This window comes from Misgurnus anguillicaudatus, chromosome 24 (genome assembly GCF_027580225.2).
Source record: "Misgurnus anguillicaudatus chromosome 24, ASM2758022v2, whole genome shotgun sequence".
NCBI classification, from domain to species: domain Eukaryota; kingdom Metazoa; phylum Chordata; class Actinopteri; order Cypriniformes; family Cobitidae; genus Misgurnus; species Misgurnus anguillicaudatus.
The window spans coordinates 28,118,766-28,140,110 of record NC_073360.2 but is presented as its reverse complement, the minus strand read 5'-3'; the positions used below and the strand labels follow the sequence as shown (position 1 = coordinate 28,140,110).

The window sequence follows — 21,345 nt, the reverse complement described above, 5'->3', positions numbered from 1 at the left end:
TGGAGAAGTTGCACAGTGATGGATTGAAAGAATTGAATTCCAAACCAGATTCTGCCTTTCTGGTTTTTTAATACGCCAAGCTCCCACTTCTTGCATTTATCAAGTAACAGTTTTTCTACTACTGAAAAGCTACTTCAATTGTTTCTTTCTCTGTTTATTAGTTTAGAGCTACATCTGATTCAACAGATTTTGATTTGTTTGTCACTGTATTTATACACATGCGTCAGGCAGTCAGTGGCAATTACCCCAGCTGCATGGATCAAATCCAAACTTTCGGGCAAGTCTCACAGTACACCAGCGACTGGCAGTCCAGCCATCACCTGGTCTTTCTCAACCCTGGTGTGTCATGCCAAATTTGTGCCCTGGGTAACATTAAGCCCCTCTAATGGGTGATGGGGTAAGCCATGCTAGACTTGAATAACCTCACTGTTGGTTGAAAATGCCTCATGGGAGTCCAGTAAGTGAGACGTTTTGGGGGTGCAGAAAAACAGGAAGGCTGATAATACAAACAAGGGTTTATTTTGTATATTTATAATTTTTTTTTATTTAGGGCTACCACTAAGGATTCTTTTAATAAACGATTAATCGGACGAATAAAAATGTTTTTGAATAAAAAAGCTAAACTTGTAATTAAATTAATCGCTTTTTATGACTAAATTAAATTTTAAATAACTTTAAATCACTTAAATCTTAAATAGAATACAAAAGTTTGTCCAGTTTTAAAACGGACAAACTTCTTTAAAAATCCAAAACATAAACAAATACTAAGTTGTACTAAAGTTGACATGCGCAGACCAAATCGATAATGTTATTTGTTGACAACTACTTTTATAATAGATTACTGTCGATTTTATCAATTATTTGTTGCAGCCCTAGTTTTAGGATACATTATTTGGATTAGGAAAACCGATCTCAGTTTTCCCACCATGCCCCATTTCTTAGACTAACAAATGATCTTCTGTTACAAGTGCACTGTGATGTGTGAACATAGAGACTTTAAATGAAAGGCTTGTTTTTAGAAACTAAACAGGAAGACAGGAAGCTTGTACTGTATACCTGTGTCAATGTTCAAAATTGGCACACATACACGTGTCTGTTTCCTTTCCTTCTTGTGGCTTGCGTGTGTAAAACATCCTCTAGCTAAAGACTTTTTCATCTCTCTCCATTTGCTCGGGATCATTTTCTTGTCAAAATCCGCCTGGTTTATTTTGTCTGCGTTGCACTGAGGTCCTAAGCTCCGTCTTGCCAGTCAAGACTGAGGCTCAGCCCCATCATCCCTCCCTGCCTTAATGCAGGCGTAATGACGGTTTACAGAATTACGGTCTTAAGTTTCCCTCAGTCTGCTTTGATCCATGACCACTGGCTGGCTTCGTGCCTCTAAATGTTACACGCTTACCATTTCCGAAAAAAAAGTCCCACTCCTTTTTTTTGGCTCTGATGGAACCTCCTGAGATACGAGACAGAGCAGGAAGCCTGTTATGTTATTTTATTTTTTCTTCTCTTTTTCCGTCGTCTTCTGCGTATTGGTGTTGACAAGATTCAAACGTGACCGCTTTAAGACAAGGTACATGAACCCCTCGGGACTTTAGGGAACATTTAAAACACTCCAGTGAAAGAAAACATCTCAGGAGAGTGTCGGTCGCTTTCTATTTCTGATAAGCTTTTTCTGTTATCTTTTCGTCTGTTTTATGTTCTAGATTCTTGGGCATTTGTGTCTTAAAGGAACACGCCCACATTTTGGGAATTAAGCTTATTCACCGTATCCCCCAGAGTTAGATACTGTAAGTGCATACATACCTTTCTCATTAATGCAATGGTGTAATGGCCACCCTTTAGCCCCCTTAGTGCCAATTGGGCATCATTTAAATGCCACGGCTTACCTGAGCATTGTTTCTGACCATGTCCATCCCTTTATGACCACCATGTACCCATCCTCTGATGTCTACTTCAAGCAGGATAATGTATCATGCCACAAAGCTTGAATCATTTCAAATTGGTTTCTTGAACATGACAATGAGTTTACTGTACTAAAATGGTCCCCACAGTCACCAGATCTCAACCCAATAGAGCATCTTTGGGATGTGGTGGAACAGGAGCTTCATGCCCTGGATGCGCATCCCACAAATCTCCATCAACTGCAAGATGCTATCCTATCAATATGGGCCAACATTTCTAAAGAATGCTTTCAGCACCTTGTTGAATCAATGCCACGTAGAAATAAGGCAGTTCTGAAGGCGAAAGGGGGTCAAACACAGTATTAGTATGGTGTTCCTAATAATCCTTTAGGTGAGTGTATAAACAATATCCACCTTTAGTATATACTGTAGACAGAATTTTATTTAATTATTTGTGTTTAAACAAAATGTTCTAGCAGGTGTTACAACAAACCTTCTGTTTGTTACAATGAACCCCACCTATGGGGTTAGTTGAAATGTTTGCACTCCTGTCACTTTCAGTGTAATTGTACAATACCGGTAGGTCCCACAAACAAACTTTAAATGTTCATTTGTAGCAGAGATGTGTGTGTTGATTGTGTAAAAAATTATTAATCTAACATAAATATTTTTTGAAGGATAGAGTCAAAGCCAAAAAGTGTTACTATGAGCCCCGCTCTCTAATGGTTTTGCTGAAAAAAAATGTGTTAAATACCAATGAAATGACTAAAGTGGCATTTGTGAAAATAATGCATTTCAGTAACTGACTAATAACCTTTTCTTTGCCATTAAAGTGAAATTATGGAATCTAAACAAAAGATCCTGATAAAACATGCTAATTTACCAGAAAACATCAGACGGACTTAGAGGGTTTTGCACATGAGCTCTTCATATATTAGCTTTCTGCAAATAAATGTGGATGTTTTTTTGGGTTTGGCTACAGGATGTTGGCTCACTGCTGGTTTAGTCTGGTTCTTATACAGGTATAAAGAGCAGTATGCATTATTGATAGACATTGAGATGTGAATGAATATGTTTATTATAAGTCCTTTTAATGGACTCCATCTGATACAATGAGAGCGAATGCAATGGTTTGCCTGTTGGAGAAATGTTCTGTTTGCAGTCACAATTTTCAAACGACAAAAAAATGAAAAAAAAAAACATTAGGCATCATGACCTCATTCAAGAAACCCATGCCAGATATATTCTGTTCCCATGGCGAGGTCTGTATAGTATTTAAACACTATACATGGCCAAAAGTATATGGACACCCGCTTCTAATTAACGGGTTTGGTTATTTAGCTCCACCCATTCATACTGTACTAGCAGGTGTATAAGATCAAGTAAAACCATGCAATCACCATAGACAAACATTTTTAGTAGAAAATTATGATATTTTTGTATGCCAGTCTCAGTGTGAGGTCCATAAAGAAATGTCTTACAGAGGCAGGTTCAGAAAAACTTGCTTAAACCGCATCATGAACTCTTCCATCCCCATAAGAATATTGGAACGTAGACTGTGAGACAGAGCCCATTGCGTGTCTGACCTTTTGTCTAAATTGGCGCAAATCTCTGCAGCCATGTTACAACATAGTGGAAAGTTTATTAAAAAAGCAGCTGTTATATACAGTAGCAATGGGGACTAACTCTTTATTTACACCAAAGATCTTGAAATTAAATGTTGAACAAGCACTTAACAGTGGGTTTGCATGTTTTTAGACGCACTGTTTTATTTTTAATATTACGGGCCGCCCAGATCAAATATTTAGTTTGTTGTTGTTAAAATTGATAATTTATGCTTTTTGAAGATGCTTTTATCTAAAGCAACTTACAGTGCCTTCATGCTAGAATTTTATCATGTGTGTTGAATTCAAATTTCCACTGCTACGGCAATGATCTAGTTAAGCTACAGAAAAGTATTATATTTTTGTAATGTTTACAGAAAATATTTAAACATTCATATACACTCTAAAAAAAATGCTGGGTTACTTTCAACCTAGTGTTGGGTCAATAAAAGGGACATATCCACACTTTAAATAAGGCTTGGTTGTTTCAACCCATAGTTTGGTCAAATATGGACAAACATTTGGTTATGGCTACCCAACTATAGGTTGAAACAACCCAGCATTTGGTTTAAAACATCCCAGAATCTGGGTTGAAATTAACCCAACTGTTGGGTTTGTCCATATTTGACCCAACTATGAATTAAAACAACCCAATTTTTTTAGAGTGCAGCTGTTGAGTTAAGTTAACCCAGAACATTTTAATATTTGAGTCAAAAATGGGTTAAATCATCCCAGCATTTTGGGTTGAAACAACCCAGGGGTGCGTTTCCCAAACAACGACGTAACTCGCTGCTGAACCACCATAGTATGATGCATAGTTGGAAAAGCTAACTACCTAGTCAAGACTGTTTCCCGAACAAATAGTAACTTTGTCGCACCTTTGTCATTTTAACCATGTTGGTTCAACAACATATTTGATGATGTCACGTTGGAGGTGGAGTTATTATAAATCTGTTTAAATCGATTTAATGTCAGATTATTGCTGTAAATAACCTACATTGCATCGGAAGGGCATTTAGTTCTTTGTTATCTTTTATTTCAAGATATTTAATTAATGTGCAAGTTTCCTCTTACATCACTTCTCCCAGGGATTCCCCAGGGTCTTAAAGCTCATAGACAAAAAAAGCGCTTTAATTCTGTTTACAAACTTAAAAACGTAAAATAAAATTTTTATATATTTAGAATGATGGATATAGAATGTTGAATGTTTTTTGCTTATTTTGTTCAAAAGCATGATCAACGACATAAGTCTACATATTACAATAGCAAGGAACTATGCTTCTAACCACCACCGTTTGAGTTGGTTTCGGAAAACACCAAATTGTTAAGGTTCGTCAGTAACGTCGAAACTTACAACATTAGTTAGCTAATAATGCTTTTGGGAAATGCTCCCCTGAATAGGTTAAATTACAACCCAGTGGGTTGGGTTTGTCCATTTTTGACCTACACTATAAAAAAATCCGTAGATTGCAGCTGGGTTGCCTGTAACTTACACAGCAAAATCACCAGTGTTAAATGTTCAGGGATGGTGTTAAATACACAGTGTTGATGCTGTTTTAACACTATCTGGTAATAAAACAACACTGCCATTGCTAGGCCAGTGTTATATCCACGACAGCGTCAGTGTAAAACAAGGGTGTTATCAGATTTCACTCTGAGCGGTGTAAATCAAGCCACGCCTCCACTAAACATTTCCTGTCAGGGATTTTACCGCCATTTTCTTTCAAAGGAGGACTGAAGAGAGCAGGTAAATCTCATAATATTCACATGGTTTAGCTAAATTAAACTGTTATTTCTCTGTCTGACTCTACGCAGCCATATGCTAAAAAACCTAAATTATATTTTTTCCCATTTTATTTCCCCTTTGTTCGTTATTTGGTTCAGTTTAATCAGAGCTACCTTGTGTTACGTTGTTCCCTTGTTAGTTTAGTATAAAGTTAAACTGCTAGCTAAAAGTTTTAACCAAGAAGGATAATATTAACAGGAGATATGAATGAAAGAATTGAACCATGATAAAACGCGACATGCACTACAAATTGAAGGTATGAAATTAAGTTAAATGAAAGCTCGTTTATTCACCATATGATGCTCGTTATGAGGTAATCATATAGGCTAGATACCGTGAGTTAACAAGGTCGTTTACATGCACGTGAGTGCACAGATATCGGTTAATTATTCAAATTACTGAAAAACACGGAGAAAACCGCAACCGCATCGTCATGTGTTTTTCTAAGATTTATGCAAACAGGGGAAATATCGCCAAACCAACAACCAAAACCTCACTATATATCATCATTTGTATGCACAGATTGCTGGATTGGATGCATTGTGTGTTGTAAGCTTTTCGTGGCGCTAGATGTCAGACAGATGCAAATGGCAAATACATACGAAAGTGTAAGGGCTCAGTCACACCAAAAGCGTTTATGGCAGTTGCAGGCGCCTTTTTTGAATGATATTCTATGGGCAGGGCTGACGTCAGGCGGTTTTCTGCCGCCTGCCGCGCACGCGTTTTTGAAGGAGCGCTGAGAGCGGAGGAGCGCCTGACGTCATTCGCGTCTTCCATTGTCCAATCGAATGAGGGGAGAGGCGGGCCTTACGTTGTGGCGAGGGAAGTTTACAGTTGCTTTGAAGAACCGGACTCCACTCGCTCACTCTCTCCTGCGTGTTTGTGCTCCTCTTATCCTCAAAAAAGGTCAGAGCAAGCGCACTCTTTTTAAAGTTTCTGATAATATGACAGTTAACAGCAAAAGAGCGCTCACTCTTAAATATTTTATTGACAAGACAGCTGACTCGGTGGTTGCTTATCAATATGAAAAGCCGCGCTGCACTGCTCTTTTTTAAAAAAGGCAGTGCGTCGCGCATTGCGTTTTCAAGCGTTTAAAGCGCTTTTGGTGTGACTGAGCCCTAAAACGTGTATGGCGAACGTTTGGTTTTTTTCTGTCATTATAGATGCTAGTTTGGTGAAAGTACACACTGAGTGCTTCAAATCATTTAGAAGAAGAGATGCTGTTTTTAAGGGCAGTTTATTAAAGAAGACCTGACATGGATATGACTCCCAATGAGAAACGACTGCTAATACTCATATAAATTCATTACAGAAGGTAAGTTTATATATTTATACATATAAATCATTTTATTTAACATAACTGAACAGTTAACCAATCTTTTTAGTATATGTAGTTTTGTACATATTATGGTTATTAATCTGGCAAGAAAGTCACATAACTTGCTGCCAACTTTAATAAAAATATATTATCTTCTCATACATCGTTTTACTATTAATATCATATTAAATAGCAATCAAATGAATTACTATTTTGAAAATGTATAAATGAAGATTCATACTGTCTTGAGTGCTGTTTTTAATATAAAAAGAATGTTGAGTTTTCAGAGTCTTTATTGTCATTTTTTTGTGATAGGACCCTACCAGACTATATTTGAATACGGCATACCCATGAATTCTGGAACTGTTATTCCTTAACCCAGTTTGGAGGATAAGAGCTTACCAACTAGTTATGTGAGTACACACAGTACATTAGTACTGTACACTGTCTCTAACACGATTTGTTATACTGAGATGATTTTGATTCAAATAACGGTTAAAACTGCACCCTTTTTGGTATTTTCTTGACTCTTTTTGTCTTTGAAAATCTGCAGAAATATGCTGAGGTGATGTATTGCAAAATAGCCAACATACAACAATTAAAGGATAATTGCAGACTACATCCTGATGAAGATATGGATGACCCTCTGTCTGGTCAAAAGGAGTTTAAATAGGGTAAGTGTACATGGGTTGCTTTAAAGTTTAACTGTGTACTCATGGTGTTTAAATTCTGTTTTGCTAGGATGGGACAGTTATGTGGCAGCTCTTCCCTGGCTCATTCACCTCTTGTGAAAGGAGGAAAGACTGGAAAGGGTCAATGTGCAACTGAAGCTACTGATTGTGCTGTGTAAGTTTTTTGGTATTTTGTTCTAGTTATTTATTCAGCAGTTAGTTTGCTTGCATTGTTCACCCCATGTAAATGCATACAAGTTCATAAATACACATCAAATACATTCATCAAATACACTCTTTTAAAACACTCTTAGGTGATGAGCATCAATCCATGCTTTGAGGGGGATGAATCAGCACAGCCCTGCCTGCTCTGCGTTGGGAACAGAAGTTGCATCCAGAGGTTTTGCATCATTCTGGACCAAAAAGCCATTCCCTCCATGATGAAGACCACTGATGCAGCCTTCCACTACTGTACATCATGAGTAAAACAACTACAGAACTTAATACCAGGTTGGAACGTATTTAAGAAAAATGAAACGTCTTTTGAATTGAAATGTCTGTTTTGTTATGGAAAAATCTTTAGTATTGTGAAGGATAAGCATTTCTGCCTGCCAGTAAGGTAATTGCAGTGTATTTTAATGTTCAAGTAGGGTGGCTAATTTTTTTAACTCTTATTTGATTTATTAAAGACCTTATAATAAGTGGTTTTCATGTCACTGCGCTGTGGTATAAGATAACTTACATTATTCCATACTGTATTCTGTGTCTAATTGTAGCTGAGGTATTTAAATAAGCAGTGTTAAATGCAAAGTGTTGTGTGTATCAATGTAAATATTAAATGTGATGTACTTTAATAAAAAGAGGTTTTGCAATATTTCTTGTCATTTGTCTTTTATAGAAACAACCCATTAGCAACAAAAGTGGCTATTAATCAGTTTTTTAACACTTAACATTGTTGAATTGACATTACACTGGTGTTGACTTTAAATTAGGAGTGTTAATTTTTAACACTGTATTTCTGTGTCAACACCAGTGTAGTGTGGAAACAACAATGAATAGTGTTGAACAAAGTGTAAAATTTAACAATATTGAGTGTTGAATTAACATATAATGGGTGTTGTTAAATTAACACTACACTTTTGACTAAATTAACACAGTGTAGTGTGGACACATATACACACTTTGCCGGTGTTAAATTTGACACTGTGGGTGTTATTTTAACACCAGTGATTTTGCTGTGTACCGTAGATTTAAATTTATGTTTTTTACTGGCAACATTTTGTTCAAAGTTAAATGAACATTAAAAATTTAAATTAAAAAGTCTTTGTTTCTAAAACTAAAAAAACAGCATCAAGCAAAACATTCTGGGAAACAAAATCTGAAGCAAAAAACAGAAAAAGGTTGATGATGATTTCTGGTTCCCAGAATGCTTTGCATGAGGCTGTTATTGTATAGTTTTATTCTGTAAAGATAAAGACTTATTAATATTTCAAATTTATTTAACTTTGAACAAACTCTTGCCAGTAAATAACATAAATTTAAATCTACGGTAAATTACCAGCAACCCAGCTGCAATAACGTTGTAATTTCTACTGATTTTTTTACAGTGTAATACACATTATAAGTGACATACACTCTAAAAATGACTGGTTTATTTTTTAACCCATAACTGGTAAATATTGGACACATGCTTGGATAAAAATTGCCCCCATGTTGGGTTAAAAATGACCCAGTGTTGGGGTTGCTGTTACTGTATGCAACCATGTGTTATTATAACCCAGCAGTTGGGTTAAGACAACCCAGCATTGGTTCAATTTTAACCCAGCGTGTATTCTGTCCAATATTTACTCAACATGGCTTGAAAATAACCCAGAGTTTGGCATTTATTTGAGTGTAAGACTAAGTGACTTCAGTTAGATTATTTTGATGATGGAATGCTTAGTATGTTCTGTAGGTCTTATGATTCTCAAAGATGCTTAAGTACAAAACGTGCTGCCAAATGTCATCCAATCACCTCGTCTCTTTCTGCAGGCCCAGAAGAAGATGTAGCACTTAGAGGAAGAAAGGCCTTTCGTGGCCAACCCGCGGTCAATCAGATCCCTGAGACGGAGCTGATGCTGGATGGGGACGACGATAGTGTCAGTCTACTGCAGGAGAAAGAGGTGGACAACTTGGCAGGTAAGAGAACTACCAGACCTATACATAACACAGAGACGAATCTCTAGAGCAAAGATTTTTTACATTCCCTTTTTTAAGGCGCCACATACATTTGGATCAGTCATAGCACATAAAACAACTGAGGCACAATTTCCTGTGAGTTTACCTGTACAGAAGTCTTTATCTAAAATGACTGGTATGAGCCATACAGTTTTGCTGATATTTATTTATTAATTAATAAAAAAAGTTGTGCTATTTGGCAGAACGACAGTGTTTGATATAGAACAGATATATAAATATATTTCTGACGTGTCAATCTGGATGTAGAGCGGTGTATTTAGTGTGGTTACTCTGTCACAACTGTTTATGTTTTTCTGTCTGTGTGCAGGGTTAAGTGTTGCTCTGGATAGTGTTTCTCTGATTTTTAGTTGAATGTTTATTTATTCTTTACTCAAAGGATGTTTAAAAGGTTCATTCAGATTTTTTAAATATCTTTCTCTTGACAGCTAATTTCTGTCCCCAGTTTTTTTTTTTTTTGCCAGGGGCAAGTTTGCTTATTAGAGATGAACCCTTACAAAAATCTCATTATTCTTTCTGAATCAATTCTGAATCTAACCAGTCATTAAGAGACAATCAAAATCAATACTAACTCAGGGTTTGGAATTAACTTGATAAATGTTTCTGCTTTAAAAACATTTGTCAAATCAGTCATATTCATAATTAAAGACGGTCTGATGATTTTTACTGTTTCTTGATAGTTAATGTATCATCATAAACCCAACAATAGGTTAAAACAACCCAGTGTTTAAATTACAACCCAATGGGTTGATTTCCTCCTTTTTTGACCCAACGCTAGGCATTTTTTTTCAAATGCAGATTTAGGACTTTTGTCCTCTGTTTGTCAGCAGTGCTATGCTAATAAGGCACATTTTCATCAGCTCTACATCGGCAGATGTTACTCATGATATATGTGTTGTGAAGGTACAGTAGACATGTTATTAATAACATCACTTTTAATCAATGCCCTCCCACACTCACTCTGTAGACCTTCATTAGTCAAAGAATCTTAAAAATGAGTGGTAAGATAAATGGTAAACATAAAATGTAAAGTCAAAAGCCATTACCCAATTAATGGGTTTATTTTCTGTACCATCTATGATTTTGCATAGATATGTATAACAGTCTGTAAAAATCAACAGAATTCAACTTATTAATACACCCCTTTGAGTCATGTAATGTAATTCACTCTTTACATCTGAATCAAGAGCCTCTTTTACATTTAATATGTTCCCACCAACATTTGCAGTTCCCCTGAAAGGAATGCAGAGTTGCGACTCACTCCACTTTTCCCTTCCTTTTATGTTAAAAAGTAATTTTGCGGGAACACAATCAATCATAGGTCTTGGCCAAGTGTGTAAATTCCTTAAATGTTCAATGTGCACCATTAGTTAAGATTATGAAGAATTTTGATGAAGAGTTTGTATTTGCACATTTGTTTTCTTTTTGAAGATGCTTGCAACACAGTTTCAAAAGTGAATTGATTAAAGTGTAAAGCGGTTATTTTGTCTGACTATAAATGTCGTTTACCATGAGCAGTATTTTGACTGTCAGTATAGTAGTTGTAGGCTATTCATTTACATTTAACTGCTTTTATCCAAAGCGACTTACAGTGCATTACAAGATAAACATTTATTTTTAATCAGTATGTGTGTTACCTGGTTTCGAACCCATGACGTTTTGCTCTACCAATGAGCTGTACAGGAGCACAGATATTCATGGGTATGAATAGGTCCTGTTTTTTTTTTTTTTATTATGACTGATTGCAGGCTTATATAATGGGTTTGGGGTTTTTGATGTGCCCATTTGCAATTGCATTTTTTAAATCAACCTTTAGTTTAGTGTTTTGTGCATGCACAAAACACGGATTTTGGATATTTGATTTTTGGTCGCTTTTATATCATGCATTGCACAACTTTGCCACAGGGGGAGCTGTGTTATCTGTGGAAGTTCCAGTGTTAATATGCCAACCCAGTAATATGCTGTTTATGCTGATGATATTGAGAGCAGTGTAAACAGTCAAATCAACAACAGCCTTCTAACAGGCCAATCAGACCAAAGATCTCATTACTGTTATACTGAAAAATAGCAGCGTAGCAGCGCTAATAATAGGCTTAGGATACTGTATATTATTAGGTTATACTGTATTATGCGTATAATACACAACTTATTAAAAATAATAATAATAAAATGATAATAATAATCATTATTTTATGCCCTGTCCCAGTTATATACAGTTACACTTATTTAGCCCAGGGTTTATTCGATTAATATGTATTTATTTGATCAGAAAAAATAAATGTCTTCCGCATGCATAGCCTATTAGGTCATAGTAGCTGCAGAGAGAAGACTCATATACATTCCCATCATGCCTTTGTCTCATCACACTGTCACTCCAATGACATCACAGACAGCGCGAGGCAGACAGAAGCCTGTTTAGCTGCTGACGTCAGGAGACAGCGCGCGGCCAGACTCCTCACAGCTTGGATTTCCTGAGTGCAACTGCACCTGTTTTGTTCCAGCAAGACAATCTGCTAATCCGCATGCTAGTTTTCAATAAAATCACTACATATTATTTTAATTATTATTCTTATTATTTGGTTGTTATTATTATTATCATCATTATTATTATTCGTATTTTAATTTTTATTATTATGATTATTAACATTTTTAGCCTTTTCAATATTTTAAATGTGTGTAGTTATAGGCTATAAGGTAGTATATAGTATAAGTAAGAGATGCTGTTCTTGGTAAGATTTCATGTAGGCTGATCTCTCACTGATTCTGCAATATGAAAGTATTGCTTCATCCCAGATTTTTAAATACTCCCTGAAGGCTTTAGCACTAATCCTCTCTAGCAATGGGCACACTGGATTAAGTGCGTTGTCTCTTGATTCACAAGTGTCCCTCTAGGTAGGCCAATATACAATTGACTCTTTCGCTGTGAGGTTTTTATAAAGTTATCATGGAAAGGGAGTTGATATGATAAAAGCATTCTCACTATTTTTAAAGGTATAATATTTTCTATCATTTCGAATAGAAATAGAAAAATATTACCGATAACAATACTATATAAAAAAGGGTTATTTATGCTCCACGCAATCGGTTTTTTCCCCATGTTCCCCATTCCTTATGAATTGCATTAATAGAAATCTAAATTAATTCCGGCTCTCGGCTCAATTACGGCTTTATGTATTTAATTGTTGTCAGTTGCGTTTTACATCTTTTACGTTTTGCGTCGTACATATTTGCATGTTATTAATTTATCTTTCATAAAGAATCTTGGTCAATTTAAAGTCGGCTAAATACTCTTTTATTTATTTTAACAGTTAGATTTTATTTAAATGTACTATATTTAAATTACTTTCTTCCGCACAGGTTATGAAATATATTTCGTAAAATTATATATAAATAATATCTAAAATATACAATGTGTTCCGTATTATTTTTGCGAAATGTCGGATAATATGGCTTGTACAGTTATAGGCCTACAGTAAGAGGCAAGGCGGCTTTGAGCTGTTTGTAAAAGCGGTCAGGGAGAGCAATGAAGAGAGCTCTGGGAATTGAAACCCAAATCCACTTGTAATCTTGCAACAGTATCGGGCATAATTGGCCGAGGAGAGCAGATTAAGATTGATGAGACGTTAAAGTGGCTCTTTGGAGTTCAGGGGATCGATAAATATCCCAATTTTAAGAGCCTCTCCTCACATCTAGGACAGACCCGTGGGCTGCTGCTATAGCCTATAACTGTGAGCTAATAAAAGACTGTTCAAAAGAGTGAGAGAAAAACACATAGGCCTACACACACACAGAGAGAGAGAGAGGGAGAAGAGCGTTTAAGAATACGGCCCAGCAAAGGTCAAAAAGTCTGTAAATGTTTTTTTATATATATATTATTTAAGAATAAATATAATTTTAAGGAGATTCATAAAATATCTTAGCGTCAAGCGGAAGAACGTAAACGCTCTGTCACAGAATCGTCTAAAACTATTATTTATTTATTTTTTTTCGCAAAATACTCAGTGTAAATAATTTTATTTTTGTGGAAATTCCTTAAAAAATTACCTGCATTAATGTGCTTGAACTTGCTGGACTAAACATTTTGTGAATTTCAATAAGCCTTTAAAATGTATTTGATCTAATTTTCTCGATTTTTGTGTAGGCCTATGCATCATATTTGTCTATCATGAAATACAGTCTCGTAGCCTGTCGGCCTATTTTTACAAAAAAAAAAAAAATTTGAGCATATAACATACCACATTATTATTATTACCGTATATTATATTGCAATATTATGTCGATACTTTATAATATGAAAATAAAAAGAAAGACGTGAAGACGTAAAATAGCTAAACATATTGTAAAACTTTTAGCCTCCTCGTTTGTTTTATAAATTAGACTGTTGTCTGTTTTGTAGGCCCTGTGGTTTTGAGCACCCCGGCTCAGATTATTGCTCCAGTCACAGTAGCTCGCGGGACTCTCTCGATCACTACCACCGAAATCTATTTCGAAGTGGATGAAGATGACCCGGCCTTCAGACGCATTGATACCAAAGTAGGTTGACATTTTCATTATTGTACATTTGCTATTGTGTACATTTGTAATGACATGCAAATCCCAAAGCAGCTTTACAGATTTACTAGCGGTAATTATTTAACAGCGTTAATAAATTGCTTTTATTGTTTCTAGATAGAGGATCTTGTCATAAATGTTTGCGCAATGTCCATTTCTCGATTTACAAACATCATGAATAAATGCTTTATTTACAGTACCTACATATCACTTTTACGGCTAAAAATAATGAAAATTATATAATCTGTCGTCTGGAGTAACATTGCATTAATTAAGAGATGCTTGCAGAAGTCAGAGAATTTTATTTTTAATCAAGCCACCCATTTTGACATATGTGTGCAAATTGCATTTATTGGGATTGCCCATTGCATATTTAAATGTATATTCTCTTTTCATTAACTGTTTTTATTTTTCGCTATATTTGAATTTTTTTTGCGCTTTTCTAGTTTTGAAAAACCAAACCACATTTTGCAAATGTTTCTGTTTTATTTATTTAATTTTCAAATTCCCAAAATGTTTATTCTTATATAGTGAATCATTATTTGGACACAAATATTAATTTGTTTTATTAACTCTTTAAATAAACAGATATAAAAATCAAATCACAATATGTTATATTCCAGTGTAGTTCAAGTGCATTATTTTCAGGTATATTTTCCCATATATATATTTTCAATTTCAGCCTTTTATCATGTAAGCAAGGATAAAACAAAAACGGTCGAATATATTTTAAATAAAAATTCAAGTATTCGTATGGAATGTTTAGGAACGTAACAAATAGTACCATCAAAATGTAAACTTTAGAAATTTGAAACTTGCCATTGAAGACAGATGAGCTATCATTGATGCAGGTCTTAATGTTTTTTTTCTCTGTCAGAAATAATGCAGGCGAATGTTAAAACAGGTGAATTATACTTCTATTTACGTGTCACAGAACAACATTCACAACTGCAGACCACCGGATTCACAATCTACAAATGTGGCTATTTACAGTATAAAATGTACAAGTTATATTCTGTCAAGGCTCTTCTCGTAGCTTTGTTTTGAAAGGTAAAATAAGTTGTTAGGCAGGGCCCGTAAAAAGGAAAATAAAATAATACTGACAGGTAACCATATATTTTGATTGTTGATACAGTTTGCTCCCTCGTTGAGTTGACAAAATAAGGAAACTATTTCAAACGAAAATGTATTTTTTTTTTGTAATAATCCACATAGTAACGACCGCACATTTTGCAACAAAAACCTGTACTGGTTTTAATAACAGTGACCATTTTGTGGAGCAGTTTCTGATTAGGCCTCAGATCTCTGAACAGTCTGGTCTCTGATTTCACCTCACAAACATGTCGTTATGATGTTTTACCTCAGAGTTTCTCCAGGCTTTTAGGGTTGGTTAGTATTTCTCTCGCGAGTCGCCAAGTCTGTTTAGCCGCGTTTTCCAGAGCCGAATGAGGCTTCCCTTGGAAAAGGTCTAGATTTGGTAGAAAGTAATGGGGACATCGCCTGCACTGCAGGCAAGATATTAGCTGCAATAAAATCCCGTTCAGCCGATCCCCGAGGCAGTTTTCGTCCCAGTCCGACTCCCGTGGATGTTTTTCACACTCGTAAGATACCAAAGTTTTCATGTGGTAATTATTGAGAGGTTGTCCCGGCAGTTCAAGGTGACGGTCGCGCAACGTCTTGAGCAGGGAAAGACATTTCTTCCTGCATCCACCCAGCAGCAGTCGGTTCTCCGCTTCGGCGAACTGCAACACCCAGGCGTCGCTTTCCGCCGAGCTCTGCTTCCCGTTTAACGAGTAACACTCCTTGGATAACAGATTGAACCCCTCGGCTTTCACTTCTGCCACCCTGTTTGGACCAGGCCACGGGATGTGCGGCAGGGGCCAATGCGCAGCGCTGCGCGGCCATATGCCGGTGCATTTGAAAGCCGGTGTGATCTGAACCACATATCTGTCTCTGATGCGCAATTTAACCTCGCTTGTATCTGCCACCATTTTAACGACGTCCCTATAGCTGCACTTATCCACCGCCTGCGCCACCAACGTCTGGAACCTGGAGCGGATTTTACGCGCGGACAGGTATCCCGAAGCCGTGATGAACTCGACCCAAAGAGACATGCTTCTCTTCCGGCCGTCGCTCAGCTTAAGCACGGCGCAGCCTGGCAGAGAACCGTCGTCAACGAAGTTGAAGACTCCCATCTGGTTCAGATAAAGGACCACTTCAAATTCGGTAGGGGAGATGACCTCGAGCCCCTCGAAACGGTTATCCATTTCGTTTAAGGAGCTGATGAAGCGGGGTTCCTGGACCTCCACCTCTTTCAGGACGTCCGAAACCACCTTGCACACCTCCCTGATGGTTTTGGAGATGGCCGCCTTCCGAGACTGGCATTTCTCGTTGTAGTATTTATTTAGGTGGTACACCAGTTTGGCCTGGGCAGCGATCATATTTGGACAGAGATCCGGGTTGTACACCGGAGTCTCGCAGTAACCCGAGGGATCCAACGCGGCTGTTTGTACAGGAGCCAATTTTAGAGAAGAAAGTTAACTATTTAAGGAAAAAAGGGGTTGTAAGAAAAAATAGCCAAACCTTTTATTTGTGCGCGGAGCACATGCGCAAAGACTGGCAGTTAAATCATCAGCTTCTGTTTTCAATTGCGACCAAAAGAAAGTTGAACCCCGGGTCTCGTGTTGCGCGCTGCAATTAAAAGTCCATAAGCACGGAGCGCGGATGCAAACCGGCACGGCGTTCAGTAGTTCATCAAACCGCTTTAATTCACATGCAGTTTTCTCTTGAAATAGGGATTTGAAAGTGCAGGGTGCTCTTGTGTGTGTCCAAGCTGTGGCGGTTGCCGGCGAGGTGTGTTTAAGACCTCCGAACTCACTACAGTCAAATTATAAAGGGAGGGTTCGAGGCGAGCTCGACCAATCACGGCTCGACTCGTCACTGCCTTCAGTGTATTGAGGACAAATTAATCCTCAGTTTTATACACATCTAAATCTAAGGAAAGCCTCGTCTGGTGGAAACACACCTACACTTTGGAGGAAGAGAAAGAAGATGTTGGTACATTTTCGATGTGGTCTTTCCGGTATCCAGACGCAGTCTGTCTGCCTATTTTTATTTAGCCAAACATAAATAGTATTTTAGAGGAGTGTCATCTCTCTGTCATGTAAATAGTCATGTCATTTTATAATTTGTGAGTTACCTTTTACATATCGTTTTTAGTCTCTTTTTACTAATTTTCGAAAACATGTGTCTTTGATAGACGGCTTTACTCGGAGTATTTAAAGTTGTCTGGTTTTGCATGCGTTATGTTTTCGTTCATCTATTTTTGTTTTTTATTATGAGACTTAATGATTTTTACAGCGTTTAAATTATTAAATTGCATACGATCTTATATGCTGTTATAGACTATTGCATTTAATTTATGTGCTTTACATTTTAAATTATTTGCCTATTTGTTAAATATAATTATGGTAGATTTGCTTTAAAACATTACACATCGAATATCTTTATATTTTGTTATTTTAAATATTTTAAACATAATTAAGTGTTTTTTCCCTTTTGTGCATAGTCAAGGGTGTATAGTGAAAGGTTTAGATTAATGTTAGATTGGTGTTATATTCATCTTTGTTCAGTGTAACCCGTAAATTTATGTTAGATGTTTTTTCAAATTAATCTAAAAATTAGATGTTTTAAATATTTTGCTGTTTCAAGTTCATTTGATATTCTGTCAAATGTCGTGTTCAAATACTTAAACAATTGCGTTGAAAGTTTCATTTTTAACATGAAGGCACGCAGAAACTCTTAAATGTGTAACTATTTTTTACAACTTTGTTAAAAACCTTCTTGCTCGATAAAATACATTTTATTCATCTTTATCATTTGTTTTATTGATAGCATAATTATTTTAAATGAAAAACTACAGTCGTCCACTTTTTTACATTTTGTTTAATAATTGTTCAATCCAAAGTAGTTTAAACTCAAAAGTCACGAATAGTAGGCTAACAAAGCTACAAGACTCATGACTAATAATATAGCATTATTTAGCGTAAGGTTTTCATACTTTGTTAATATTTTAGCTGTATTTCCATTTAACGCACAGTTCCTAAACGTTAGTTCGGTTTAACAAACTTCGTCATATTTTTACGATTTGAAGACGACGTTATGGTCATGGTTAAATGATATGCTATGATTGCAAGAGATCCAGAACCTTATTTCTACCTTATTCAACCTTATTTATGAATATTATATAATATTAGAGCTTTGATTTGATGATATAGGCTTATGACCATATTTAGATTATATTTAGATATATATTGTACTAAATTGTACTTAAGCATTTTCTGGATGACAGCTGGATATACAGAAGAGTGTAACTAAATGCATTTATGTTTTAGCATATAAGACAGATTCTTATTGGTCACTGTACTGTATAGTTCAGCATCATGGTTGGCTGGCTCTAAACCCTCACTGTAGTCTGCTTGGCTGGTTCTGCTTGGATGGTCTTGCCAACCATAATTAATAGTGTTCTGCTGTTTGCAGGCAGAGATCACACTTATCAGAATTTTTTTTCTGGCCTGTGAAAACAAGATGAAAGCTGGAAGAGTGTTTGACAGGGAAGATTATATGGCATGATATTAAAACCAAACACTTATAAAATCTGTACCAATAAAAATATTCATAGTTCTGCACAGCAACAATGTTCGTTCTGTCTGATGTATATATTAAAAGTATTTTGAAGTGTAATTCATTAATTTCTAGACCACTCTATATCATATCCAAGTAAAAAATATTTTTGAATATACACCTTCAGAAGGAAAGTCAAGGGAAGTTTTTTTTTCTCTCTCTTTCACATACACTTTCTTTTTCTCATTCATGCACACACACATTACTTGGGAGGTACTCAACCATATCCGATCTTCCTATCTTCACAGGTTCATACTGTGATGTATTCTGCACAGCTTTTGTATCTGAATCTGTTTTCTTTCTGTTGTTTACAGTAAATCATAGCACAGTGTTACGCATCAGACATAATTTTATCTAGGATAGTGTGTTGTAGTCACAAAGAAGGATTGCAATGTTAACCTGGTACAGTGCCTGTGGTGCAGTCACATGTTTAAATAGAAATGTTTAATTACATTTATTATAAATGGTACAGTTATACATTTACATTGGGATTTTACACATCTGGGTTTTAAAAAGAAATTCAAAGAATACTTTTTCATCAATTTGGTGTTCCCTGGAATTTTCTGCTTTCTGCTCATTTCAAAACTTTTGTGTCGCATCTTAAATCATACAAATATATAAGAATTAAATACTGTAGATGTCAAAAATCCCTCTTGACCCCATCCTCGCACACACACAGTATCTCCACAGCATTGCAATCTCTCTGTCTTCGTGACTAGAACACACCATCCACAGGCTTTGCTGTGATATACGAGGACATGACAACAGTGCGCCTGCTATTTCTGACCTAGCGAATGGGATGCTAGATTGTGTAAATCAATACGATGACTCTGGCTTCCGCCCCTTTTTGGACAAGCTTATGACCCAGTAAAAGTTTAGCTTGTTGAAGGCCTCTTTGTTCTGGAGTTTCCTCACCAATCATCTCTTCATTTTTCTCTCACCCTCCCATCTCGTTCTGAAGAGCGATTCTCCTGTCAGAATGGTCAGGCATGCTGTTAAAGGCCCTTGTCAAACATGATACAGCGTTTGACTATCAGCGAACATATGTTTTAACCATTTGTTACAAATCAGATCTATTATGTGTTGACCAAAAATATTGTCAAAATAAATGTGAAATTTTGTGTTTGATTTAAGATGCTAAATTAGTATTTTAAACAGTATTCATGTTCCTTTAAAAAATCTAAATTAACTATTGTATAGTGTTTTTCAAAACTCTATAAAAAATGAATGAAGTTTTTTATACAAATAGCACAACACAACAACAGGAAGGATGCAGAAAAGCACATTTACTAACTTTAAGTTTAAAATATTACAGTATCAAGGACTGCAAAGATAATTCAATTCGATATTAATATTACCAGAATTTTTGTCTGATTTAAATATATAAAGAGCTTTACTGTCTTAATTGAAGTTAATAGTCACTTCTCCACACTGATATTAATAATCCTATTATTCAGTGACAAAAGGAGGTCAGCTCAGTATTTCCTCATCATTCATGGACGCTTCTGATCCCATCATCATTTCGCGACAGCGCTTTGAGCTGGAAATAAAGAACAGCAGAAATGGATCTGAGCCAAAAGGCGTCGCTAGGTCAAAGCACAGATTATCAAGTGCACTTAATGGAGTGGAGAAGTCAAATATAAATCATATTAAAGGGCCTGCCATTTAAGACAAGCAATATTAGCATGGAGCCCGGCAACGGTGGAGATCGCATTATAGAAGATGGACACTTATTATGACATATCCCTTTCAGCTTCCTGCAAATGGATATCAAAATTGTCATTGAGTTTTCCTCCAAAGCCAATTCAGTTATTCCAGGCAATATGGCCGCACTGCAGGGCTCCCAGTTAATTTTCTCTTGCCTATCGGCTGTCAGCCCCCCACCCCTCACGCTTTGAATTTTCTCCATCCATTTGTTTTATTTTCCACGCTGTATTGGAAGCCTCGTCCTCTGGGAATTTGTGAGGAGAGAACAAAACCTGTCTAGCAAATCTAGATTTTTTTTGTTGAATCTGGAAGACCCAGTACTTAAAAGAGCAAGTCTGACCTCTAACAAGGTAAAATAAGAAAGACGAACATTGGAAAATGAATCCGGTTTTTGAGCTTTGCCGTAATCCCCTCCCCACAGCAATATGTGATGCTTGTCAGCTTTTCTGATTAATGACATGCATTCATTTGCATAGATTTAACATTGATATCATTAACTTATTCATAAAAGGTCTTTTTGATTCAAATGTCCTTTAATCACAAATTTTATGCTTTGGAAGACATTAAGAGGCAAGATTCGAATATTTTTGGCAAATCAGTTCAGTTTGGTTTAAAGTATCGTTTACATTTTGTATTCAGTAAAGTTTTTTATTTGTTTTCGAACCTCAGGCTCAGTAAAACACCTTTAACAAGCAACCGTCACAGGACACCAACCTCTTCAGCTCTCTGTGATTAATCTTAATGTCTTGGAGAAATCCCATGTTTAGGGGTTGAATCCGTAATCATTCGCTCACTGACCCGATGATACCCAACCAGAACATCCTCTCAACAGCCCCGGTGAGAACAATGCCTTGATGCTTTTCAAATTAATTATACCGGCCCATCCCGAGAAGCA

At 36.3% G+C, this 21,345-nt stretch overlaps 2 protein-coding genes and 1 long non-coding RNA gene across 6 annotated transcripts in view; 2 read left to right on the top strand and 1 right to left on the bottom strand.

Annotated features, from left to right (window-relative positions):
- nbeab (neurobeachin b) overlaps positions 1–21,345 on the top strand; it is a 359,639-nt gene that overhangs the window by 241,926 nt on the left and 96,368 nt on the right. For both annotated transcript variants that reach the window (XM_055196954.2, XM_055196955.2), the window contains 2 exons: positions 9,306–9,452; positions 13,906–14,042. In XM_055196954.2, the coding sequence (XP_055052929.2) occupies positions 9,306–9,452; positions 13,906–14,042 (284 nt within the window). The remainder of the gene's footprint in view (positions 1–9,305; positions 9,453–13,905; positions 14,043–21,345) is intronic.
- LOC129454349 (uncharacterized) lies at positions 6,424–8,470 on the top strand. Of its 3 annotated transcripts, none has more exons than XR_012367568.1 (4): positions 6,424–6,600; positions 6,919–7,016; positions 7,157–7,277; positions 7,345–8,470. It is a non-coding gene; the product is annotated as an uncharacterized lncRNA (long non-coding RNA). The 3 variants fall into 3 exon arrangements; XR_012367567.1 differs by lacking the exon at positions 6,424–6,600 and having other exon boundaries at positions 6,804–7,016; positions 7,345–7,449; positions 7,589–8,470; XR_012367566.1 differs by lacking the exon at positions 6,424–6,600 and having other exon boundaries at positions 6,804–7,016.
- On the bottom strand, positions 14,658–17,050 carry mab21l1 (mab-21-like 1). Its single transcript, XM_055196963.2, has one exon. The coding sequence runs from the start codon at positions 16,499–16,501 to the stop codon at positions 15,422–15,424; it is 1,080 nt and encodes a 359-aa protein (XP_055052938.2). The 5' UTR covers positions 16,502–17,050; the 3' UTR covers positions 14,658–15,421.

What these genes read in the sequence shown, in the direction of transcription:
- mab21l1 (XM_055196963.2), bottom strand. Translation starts at nt 16,501, where the DNA reads ATGATCGCTGCCCAGGCCAAACTGGTGTACCACCTAAATAAATACTAC.